The following is an 11,673-nucleotide window of genomic DNA, read 5'->3' as shown; positions in this document are numbered from 1 at the left end:
AAATCAAAGAAAAAATATACCAAAAGCTTCCAGAAAATACAGATGCATTTTACATATAGGAGAACAATGCCTTGAATAACAGAACTCTCACTGAAACTATGAAGGCCCAAGGGTAGTGGAACATTTTTTAAATGCTTTAAGGAAAGAAATGTCAACCCCAATCTTTATCCAATGAAAATGATCAAGAATGAAGAATAAGAGATATTAGATAAAGAAACACAAAGAGGATTTGCTCCCATAAGGCTTGCTCTAAAAGAAATGCTAAACAAAACTCTTTAGATGAAAGGAAAATGATACCAAAGGAAAACTTGAAACTTCAAAAATAAGAGCTATAAGCAATCCCACTCCTGGGCATACACACCGAGGAAACCAGAACTGAAAGAGACACGGGTACCCCAATGTTCATTGCAGCACTATTTATAATAGCCAGGACATGGAAGCAACCTAGATGCCCATCAGCAGATGAATGGATAAGAAAGCTATGGTACATATACACAATGGAATATTACTCAGCCATTAAAAAGAATACATTTGAATCAGTTTTAATGAGATGGATAAAACTGGAGCCCATTACACAGAGTGAAGTAAGCCAGAAAGATAAACAACAATACAGTATACTAATGCATATATATGGAATTTAGAAATATGGTAATGATAATCCTATATGCATGACAGAAAAAGAGACACAGATGTATAGAACAGACTTTTGGACTCTATGGGAGAAGGCGAGGGTGGGATGATCTGAGAGAAGAGCATCAAAACATGTATATTATCAAATGTGAAACAAATCGCCAGTCCAGGTTGGATGCATGAGACAAGTGCTCAGGGCTGGTGCACTGGGATGACCCAGAGGGATGGGATGGGCAGGGAGGTGGGAGGGAGGTTCAGGATGGGGAACACATGTAAATCCATGGCTGATTCATGTCAATGTATGGCAAAAACCACTACAATATTGTAAAGTAATTAGCCTCCAACTAATAAAAATAAATGAAAAAAAATTTAAAAAAAGAACTATAGAAATGACAAATTGCTGAGTAAATAATAAAATTATTTTTTCTTTTTATAAATATTTACTGTGCTAAAAAGCAAGGAGTATAACACTGTCTCATGAGGCTTGCAATGTATGTAGATACAATAAATAATCATAATATAAAGAGGGGAAGCGAAAAAGACATATATGGTGTAAGATTTGTAAATATAACATGCAGCACTAAAATGTAACTCAAAGTATACTGTGAATTATATATACTATGTATATCATAATATTCTCCAGAGTGAATCATCCCATGTTGAGAAAAGTTTGAGAGATCTCTGGCAGTATCAACCATAACTGAAAACCCTTTATACATACCCTGTGATTGAGTTATTTCAGTCTTTGTATAAAATCAACAGAAATACAAGCATACACACACACACACACCCATAGACAGACATATACAAGAATATTTACAGCCACATTTTTATTACAACACAAAATTATAAAAAAATACAAATACCCATCAAGAGGATTGATAAATAGCAGTATATTCTTAAAATGGAATAGTATACAGAATGTAAATGAATACACTACTGCCACATGCAATAATGTATGGATCTTTAAAATGTTGAGTGAAACAACACAAAAGAATTTATAATATATAATAAAATACATATATAGTTTGAGGATGTAAGAAAACTACTTCATGTTAAAAACTGGAAAGTGGTCAACTTTGGGGGTAGTAGCAACTACATTTTATTCTGAAGAGTGCAATAAGAAGTTTATTTCATATTTTTTTCCTCTTATGGAGGCTGATGCTTATAATCATTTTGCATCTTGCCTCTGCATGTACTATATAAGCACTTAAAAAAATAAAGTGAGTCAGGAGAACTCAAAAACTTAGAAAATTAGCTTCATTGCTGATAAAAAGTTCAGTATCAATGATCACACCCATTTCATATGCTAGTAAACATAGATAAATATTTATGTGATACAGTACATTAAATTAATAATTATTATTACATTTGTCATTAAAATTACCTCATATTTATGTTTAAGCATGCTTTAAAAAAACAAAGTTTTACAATAACTTAGAAAGGCTTCACAAAGAAATCACATTTATTACTGCATTTCCATGTTTTCTCCCTTGTGAGTTCTCTGATGGACAATAAGATTTCTCTTATAACTGAAAGACTTACCACATTCATTACACATATAAGGTTTCTCCCCTGTGTGAGTTCTCTGATGTACAATGAGATTTGTCTTCTGGCGGAAGCACTTCCCACATTCATTACACTTGTATGGTTTCTCTCCTGTATGAGTTCTTTGATGATGAATGAGATATGATTTCCTGCTAAAGGCTTTCCCACACTGAGGGCATTCATAGGATTTCTGCCCTGTATGTATTTTCTGATGTACAGTGAGGGTTGCTTTCTGGCGAAAAGACTTCCCACATTCATTACAAATATAAGGTTTCTCTCCTGTGTGGATTCTCTGATGTAAATTGAGATTTGTCTTCTGACTGAAGGATTTTCCACATTCATTACATTCATATGGTTTCTCTCCTGTGTGAGTTCTGTGATGATCAATGAGGTATGACTTCATTCTAAAAGCCTTCCCACAGTGAGGACATTCATAGGATTTTTCCCCTGTATGTGTTCTCTGATGTGCCACGAGGGTTGTCTTCTGGCGGAAGGATTTTCCACATTCATTACAAATATAAGGTTTCTCTTCATTATGAGTCTTCTCATGAAGAGCAAGGGTTGTCTTCTGGGAGAAGGATTTCCCACATTCATTACAAATATAGGGTTTTTCCCCTGTATGAGTTCTTTGATGTACAGTAAGGTTTGCCTTCTGATGAAAGGACTTTCCACATTCTTTACAAATATAGGGTTTTTCTCCTGTATGAATTCTCTGATGTAGGGAGAGTGTTGTCTTCTGGCGGAAAGACTTCCCACAGTCACTACACTCATATGGTTTCTCTCCTGTGTGAGTTCTCTGATGACGAATGAGGTGTGATTTCAATCTAAAGGCATTCCTACATTGTGGACATTCATATGATTTCTCCCCTGTATGTGTTCGCTGATGATCAGTGAGGGCTGTCTTTAGGCGGAAAGATTTACCACATTCATTACAAACAAAGGGTTTCTCTCCTGTGTGAGTTCTCTGATGATCAATGAGATAGGATTTCCTCCTAAATGAATTTCCACACTGATGACACTGATAGGGTTTTTCTTCTGTGTGAATTCCCTGATGCAGAATCAATACTGATTTCCTGCAAAAGGACTTCCCACATTCAGTGCATGTATGCTTTTTTTCAATATTGGCTGTTCTTCTTCTTTTATTATAATCAGATGTGTTTCCCCTTCTATAAGTTCTACTATGTGTAATTGGGCCTCCTCTTTTAAGAAAGGCTTTCTCACAGTCATTATATTCAAATGACTGTGCTGGAGTTTCCATCTTATGATACTGCGTGATCATTTCATTATGACTGATGGTCCTCCCACGTTGATTATGAGATTTGACTCCAGAGTGAGCTGTCTCTGGTTTAGTATTGAGGAGTGATTTCCCATACCCATTACACTCACTAAGTCTCCTTGTAGGACTTAGATTACTGATGATTAATTCTGAAACATTTTTAAAAATCTTTTCATGAGTGTCATATTCAGGAGGTAGCTTTTTTGAATTAATAGGGTTTTTACTTAAAGTAAATGTCTTTTCACATGTACTACCGTTCTCGTTAACCAGCTTTTTGTGGTTGATTAATATAACTGATCTAGAATACTTATCTTGCTGTTCCTTGAATTTCAATAATAAGTCTTCGGCTTTCCAGTTTTCTTCTAGAAAAGAATATAATTAATAACAACTTGTGAATCTTACATATTTTCTATGAAAAGGAATTGTCTATGTATATGAGGCCAAAAAAGACCAAGGACAAACTATTCCTTGCCTGGGAAAATACATGGAACCTAAATTAAAAACTCTGCCTCAGTGTGGAAAAAGATGAAAAATAAGTAATGAATGCTAGTAACATTTGCACTTTGTAACAGAACTTCATACAGAAAGTGAAACAAAGACAAGAAGCAGTAAAGAGAAGAGACAAAAGAACAGTGGATGAGGAATTCATGCTTGGATAGGTGGATTCAGAGGCAGTGAAGTGAACCTATGGCATTAAGATTTAAGTAGGATGAACAAGACAAATTAGTGGAAAAGCTAGTTCAGGGAAAATTTTAGAGGTAAGTGTTTGGAGGACACAGATTAGAGCTTTTAAATGTTCATCCCTAGATTGTGAGGTAAAATACTTCCAGTTGTTCCACCAACCCACTTCCACACAGCCATCGATAAATCTTTCCAAGCATTAATTATTTTCCTAGCGTTTAGAAAAAATCCTATAGTCTTACATTCTAATCCTCCATATAACTGGGAATCATTTTTTCTTGTGAGGGAAGTACGAAGAAAACACTCCCAACAGGAACTTTATTTTTATTAAAAACAAATGGGTTTTTTCATCAAATTGTGCAGCATGCAGGATCTTAGCTCCCTGACCAGAGATTGAACTCATACCCTCTACAGTGGAAGCCCAGAGTCTTAACAACTGAATCACCAGGGAAGTCCCCCAACAGGAACTTTGAAATAAACTAGTGTCTTGTTCACTGGTGTATTCAGATTGCTGTTATTATTTTCTTTCAAAATTGTTCACTAACAAAACACTCATGACAATTAATTATAACTATTCTTTTCAACTGCTAACTTAATTTTTGAGGTTTAAAGAAAGAATGAAGTCTTTCTCCAATACAGTAACATCCTTAACTCCAGTTTTCCATATGTGGACCAGGAAGATTGCTCCCTTTGGTTCTAGATAACTCATTAACCGTAACCTTTATTTCTCTTATAAATTTATAATTATATTTGAGATCATCCATATCTAGTGAAACAACGTTAAGTCTAGGCTCAAAAGTCTGTTTATTCCTGAGTCCATTGCCCCCAGTATTAACATACAAGGAATTTCTCCTGTAAACAAAACTTTACATCACCTAAACTCATTTTTTATATTCAAACAAGTTTTCAGGGTTGTCCACATATCTGAAAAATCTCACCCATAACAAGTAAAGCCTCATATTTATTGCTGTATATATACCTCACTTATTCCTAATCACATGCTTTACTTATATTCTTTTAATCAGCTGACTTTTTTCCTAGTCTTATTTCTAATCATATTTAGAGAATCTTCAAGAAAATGCTACCACTCCATATCAAAACCCTTCCCATATGCCCCACCATCAATTTAAGGATTCTTTATAACTTGAAAACAATTATAGTTTATAAAAATAATTCTAACAAATCTTTTTACATGCTTACACTGTATCATAAATATTTCATTAAAAATGCAAACTTTGACAATAATCCTTTCTCATAATTCTTTATTGAAATTCTTTATTGGTCATTTTCTTTGTATTCTTCTGAGTTTACATTAACACTGCATATCACAGATAGGTACTGTTTGTTAGAATCCACCACTTCAATCAGATGTACAGATCCATGACCTGAGCAAATACTTCTGAAAGGACTTATCAGTACATGCTTTGTGAATGGAGGACAAAGAGATCTCCCCTATACAGTTCCACAAACAGAAAAAAAGCAACTGACTACTTAACATGTATACTACAGCAAAGAAAGTACAAAGGATATTATCTTTGAAAGAATGAATCCTTAAGCATAAACCATGTACAGTCAAGTATCAAATTATATAATATTCAAGAGTTGTACGTGTTACAGTTATAAGCAACATGGGAATGAAGAAAAAGGAGAGGCGGATGCTGGGGAGTAGTCAAGGAAGAGCAAGGACAAGAAATCATGACTTCAAAGATACACATTATATGGAAGGATGAACACAGTGAAAAGTACAGACATGACAAACCTTACATGTATAGAGGACATTTAGGAGACTAGATCAAGTGGAAATTAGCAAGAGTTTCCACAAAAGAGAAAAAGTTGAAAAGACCAGATGACGGCTTACTATGGTAGTCCTTGTATAAAGGAGAATTTCAATTTCATGTAATTAACAAAAAGAAGTAGGGAACAAGTATCTTGTCAGTAAAGTAACAATATAAGTTGAAAAAATTAGGCAAAAATTATAGCAAAGCCAAATTGTAATTACAGTTTCAAGATACGAAATACAGTAGCTGTCAATTTGTATGATATTTATGTAGAAGTGAGAAAACTACAGTGAAAAATGAAAATATAGGAGGATGTAAATATATTTCACAAGCTTATAAACACAAACTGTGAAGAGGTTCCCAAAAGATTATGACAGAGACAATCAAGCTGGTATCACAGCAGGAACAAAATAATCTGGAAATAGTTAATGGGAAAGAATTTAACAGCTAGGAAAGTTGGAAAAGGTAAGACATAAGACATCAGAGTGCAGAACTTATGAAGGACTAGAGTGAAGGCAAGAGAAATGTGCCAAGTATGTCAGTGCTAGAGGTATCTATATAAAACAAAGAGTTTAAGTTCTCAGAATGGATGATTCTACTATAATTAAAAGGTAGATCTCTTGATGACAAATTAGAGAAAAAAGACTGAGAGTCTAGAGAAATAATATACATTAAAAAAAAAAAGATTTATGTGACTATTATGTATAGGGCACTGTTCCAGGCAATGTGGCCAGAGTGTAAAGAGAACAGACCAAGCTGTAAATAACCACTTAGAGAATTAGGGTAAGAACAAGTCAATGTTTTACCCAAAGCAAGGGATGGTTTCAGGTAAGATGATCATCCATATACAATGAACCATGAAAGCTTACTGGAAGAAAATAGTAACTATGGAATTATCTGTCTCATCCAAGGCAAGGGAATTTTAAAATTAATAGCTAGACTTGTGGTGAGAATGGAAACTCAGAGTTAGCATAGCAAACAAATCTGAAATGATACTAAAGATAGGGAGATCAAGAAAACAGAAAGCACCTGAGAAATATTAACCAAGAATTTTTTCTTTCTTAAAGATAGATAAGAATGCCTAAAAGAAACCTATACAATGGCTAGACGATAAAGGACTGAGAAAGCTAGAAAAGGACAGAAATGGATGAAAAGATCTAAAAGAAGGAAGGCTTATAGTACATTTTGATTAAGAGTGGCAGTCAGGCAATTAATTAGACAATTAAGAGTGGCAAGCAAATTAGGAAAGTCTATAATATAGGGTGAGTGATATTTGAAAGTGTGATTTAAGATTTTTACAGGCACAATGGTCATTTCAAAGGTTAGGATCCTTTAAAAGGACACCACCAAAACATTTCAAAGGTGTCGCCCACCACACGATTACTTTAAATGTATTTTTCACTAGATTTCATCTGCCTGAGAGTCAGAAACTCACCTAAGCAGGTATGACCTTTAAATGATGTCCACGGTTCTTCTCCTCGTTCCAATTTGAGGATCACATCAGGCTTGGTCATGTGACACCCTGATTAAGGGAAGATTTGGATTAAGTTGCTTAGATGTTAATACATTTGAAAAATCAGTAAGTTGAATTTCCGTTCTGCAAAGTAATATACTCCTTTGTGTAAGAGTAAACTTAACACCTTGTACCAGGCAAGTGAAAACACAATTATCCTTTGTGTCAACCAAAAAGAGTTAATCACCTCTTATCCCTGAAATCCAAGATCACATGTATTTTAGGCACTCTGAAAGGAAATGCATGCTACTTTAAGTTTCAAAGAATTTTTCTTACCCACAGAAATGAGATGGCAATAGTTTTCCAACATTACATCCATGTAGAGTGTCTTCTGAGCAGGATCCAGGTGCTGCCACTCCTCCTGACTGAAGTCCACAGTCACGTCTTTGAATGACACTGATCCCTGCAATGGTTTGGAACTGTGATCAGAAAACTGACCAGAAATTTGGGACTAGTTTTTATTTTATAACTTATTTTATCTTTTGGCTGTACTATACGGCATGTGGGATCTCAGCTCCCCACCCAGGGATTGAACCGGTGCTCCCTGCAGTGGAAGCACTGAGTCTTAACCACTGGACTGCCAGGGAAGTCCCTGGGGGCTAGTTTTGATCCTGCTCCTTTCTGGCATTCATATGAAACTTGTAAAGAAAGCCTACCATTTTTCTTGTTTTGTGATTTAGATCGTAAGGGAAGCAACAACAACAAAAAATCAAAATAGAAGTACTTGCCACCAAATTTACTTAATAACTCATTCTAAAAATGTATTGTGAAGTCACTTTGTAATCCCAAATTGCATTAGTTTGCTGGGGTGCCAAGATATACAAAACACAGTTTCTGCTCACAAGAAGTTACAGCTGCAAAGCATGCAACACATACTTTTAAGAAATCTACAAGTCTGGTGGTAAGGGTACTACAACAGAAGTATGTTACAGTGTATTACAAGGGCAGAACAATTTTTCAGGCTTCACCAATGAGGTAAATTTTTTCTCCTTTAAGATTAATGTGTTATGCAGGAAGAATATGGTTTTAAAATGCATGGGTGTGAATGGAGAGAGCAGCATGGTAACACATATACTACCATATGTAAAATAGAGAGCCAATGAGAATTTGTTGTATGACTCAGGGAACTCCAACGGGGGGCTCTGTGACAACCTAGAGGGGTGGGATGGGTGTGAGGTGGGAGGGAGGTTGAAGAGGGAGAGGACATATGCATACCTATGGCTGATTCATGTTGATGTATAGTATAAACCAACACACTATTGTAAAGCAATTATCCTTTGATTAAAAATAAATTTAAAAAAATGTATGAATGTGATATATCCAGCAATAATAGAGTGAACTGGTCAAGAAAACAATCCCTCAGATGATAATTTTAAAATTTGTACACAATACATAATAAATAATTAATAGAAGGCACTGGAAAGACACCAAAGTAAGCAAAAATTGGAGGAGAGTTTATTCTTAAACAACAACAATGAGTAAGAATTCTTAAGTTTGTGGCTATTTTGCATGAAGGTACCCACCCCAAAGTCCACAGCTCTGCAGGCAGAAAACCAGTTTACTTCCTCAAAGGTGACAGAGGCTAGAACTGAGGACTGGTAGATGAGCTGAAGATTTAGCGACATTTATCTAGAAGTGAGAAAACTACAGGAAGAATGAGACTCCAAATCTGAGTATAAACTTTGCCAGAACTCTAGTTTGATAATTAAACTAAGCAATTGTTAAGAGAGATCAAAGGAGCCTTAGGAAAAAGCAAACAGACACGAGAAAAGAGTTTTGAAAACCAGAAGTATACCGAGTGAGATTCCGAGATTTCTGCATTTTTGATTAACAGTATTACACAACCTGCTTATAAGTTAAGCAGAAGAAAACTAGAGCCTTATTGTACTGAGGTGTCAGGAAGTTGGGGCTAACAAAGCAGCAGAAGTATAAAAGGGTGAAACACTAGAAGAAAGAGAACCGGAGAAAGTAAGCCCTCAAATCTAAACATTAATATATACCAATTCTTTGAGAGCTAAAAGTACATGAACATCACCCATCACGGGACCAGAGTGAAAAAAGCAGCAGGAGGAAGCTGAAGAGACCTAACTATCAGCTGCTTCACACTTGGGGTGGAGGTAAGAGGACAGGGAGGGAAGGGTTTGAAGCTTGATTCCAAGCAAGTTAATTGTCTGCTAGAAGAAAAACAAACAAAACTCCTCAAAAAACAAGACATACAGAATTTGGATTACTACAACACATTATTCAAGAGATCCTGGTTTCTAGCAAAAATTATCAGATATGTAAATAAAACAGAAAAATAAGAGGGGTAATATAACCCATATTCAGAAAAAGATAGTTCATGAAAACTAATTCCTAGTGGGCCCAGATCTTGGATTTAAAAAAAAAAAAAAAAGGCTTCAAAATAGCTGTTCTAAATGTGTCCAAAGAAGTAATGAAAAATCTGGCATGGAATCTCGAAACATAAACTGATAAAAAAACATGAACTGAAAATTCTAGACCTACCAAATATAATAAATGAAATGAAAATTTCACTATATAGGCTCAATACCACAGGAAAAGGAACAAACATTAACCTTGTAAATGCAGACATACCTTGGAGACATTGCAGTTTCAGTTCTAGACCACTGCAATAATTATTGCAATAAAGCCAGTCACAAAAATTCTTTGATTATGCACTGCATATAAAAGTTACATGTACATTATACTGTAGTCTATTAAGTGTGCAATGGCATTATGTCTAAAAAACAATGTATATGCCTGCCTGAATTAAAAAATACTTAGATAAAATGTGTTGATCATCACTAGAGCTTTCTGTGAGTTGTAATCTTTTTGTAATAGTAACATACAAAGATCACTGACTACAGATGATAACAAATACAATAATAATGATAAGGTGAAATATTTCAGGAATAGCCATCTTGACAGAGCATGAGCAAATACTAAATACTGTTGGAAAAATGGCACCTACAGACTTGCTCAACTCAGGATTGCTAAAAACCTTCAATTTGTAAAAATGAAATATCCGCAAAGTGAAATTTTAAAAAGCATAATAAAATAAAGCATGACTACATTGATCAACAGAAATTAAGCAATCTGAATAGAAAGGAAATAAAAAAGAAAAAAATAACAGATTCACAGAGATTTTTGGGTCAATTTTCAAAGTAATGCAAGACAGATATAATTGGAGTCCCAGAGAACGAGAAAAAAAAAGGTCTGAAAAAATTTTAAGGAAATAATGGCATAACATATTCAAAATAAGCAAAAACTTGACTTACACATTAAAAAAGCTTAATGAACCCCAAAAGAATAAAAACAAAAGAAAACTACACTCAGAAAATCCTAATCAAACTGCTAAAAGTCTAAGAGAACATCAACCAAGAATTCTGTACTCAGCAACATTACCTATTAAAAACAAAGGCGATAGAAAGCTGTATGAGCAGATAAACTCTGAAAGAATTCATCACTAGTAAAACTGTACTGTGTCAGTACTGACTGACACAAAGTAAAACAGAATGTAGAACAGATGCATAAAAACAGGTTAGGAGGAATCTTAAATGCATTAAGAAGCCCAATCTGAAAAGGCTACAGAATGTAAGATTTTGACTACGTGACATTCTGGAAAAGTCAAAACTACAGAAAAGATAAAAAGATCAATGGTTGCCACTATTACAGATTATAGAGGAGAGGGAGGGATGAGCAGGCAGAGCACAGAGGATTTTTAGAGCAGTGAAATTAGTCTGTATAATATTATAATGGCAGATACATATCACTATATATTTGTCAAAATCTATAGAATAAACAGCACCAAGAATGAACCCTAATATAAACTATGAACTTTGGATGACAATGATGTATCAGTGTAGGTTCGCTGATTTTAACAACGTACCACTCTGGTACAAGATACTAATACTAGGGAAGCCTATGTATTTGTCAGGATAGGGAATAAATGGAAACTCACTGTACTTTATACTTAATTTTTCTCTGAATGTAAAATTGCACTAAAATATAAAGTATACTTAAAGGATTTAAAATAAAACAGGTCAGGTAATCCGAAAACAAAGAGCAGCCCTGACTTCAACTGTAGGACTAAACACTCCAACAAAAATACCGAGATGATGATGATGTTGCCTGTGCCACGTGGCTTGTGGGATCTCAGTTCCCTAACCAGGGACTGAACGCCTGCCCCCTGCATTGGAAGCATGGCGTCTTAACCACTGGACTGCCAGGGAAGTCCCAAGACTCAG

The 11,673-nt window shown here is 35.0% G+C and overlaps 1 protein-coding gene across 1 annotated transcript in view; it reads right to left on the bottom strand.

Moving 5' to 3' along the window:
• Nucleotides 1-1,445: 1,445 nt before the first annotated feature.
• Nucleotides 1,446-11,673, bottom strand: part of ZNF567 (zinc finger protein 567) — a 30,145-nt gene continuing 19,917 nt past the window's right edge. The window contains exons 4-6 of the mRNA XM_043437299.1: nt 7,703-7,829; nt 7,349-7,435; nt 1,446-3,816 (exon numbers count right to left, since the gene is read on the bottom strand). Of these exons, the coding sequence (XP_043293234.1) occupies nt 2,099-3,816; nt 7,349-7,435; nt 7,703-7,829 (1,932 nt within the window). The 3' untranslated portion in view covers nt 1,446-2,098. The remainder of the gene's footprint in view (nt 3,817-7,348; nt 7,436-7,702; nt 7,830-11,673) is intronic.

Source organism: Cervus canadensis, chromosome 18 (assembly GCF_019320065.1).
Source record: "Cervus canadensis isolate Bull #8, Minnesota chromosome 18, ASM1932006v1, whole genome shotgun sequence".
Taxonomy (NCBI): domain Eukaryota; kingdom Metazoa; phylum Chordata; class Mammalia; order Artiodactyla; family Cervidae; genus Cervus; species Cervus canadensis.
This window is presented reverse-complemented; position numbering and strand designations above follow the sequence as displayed.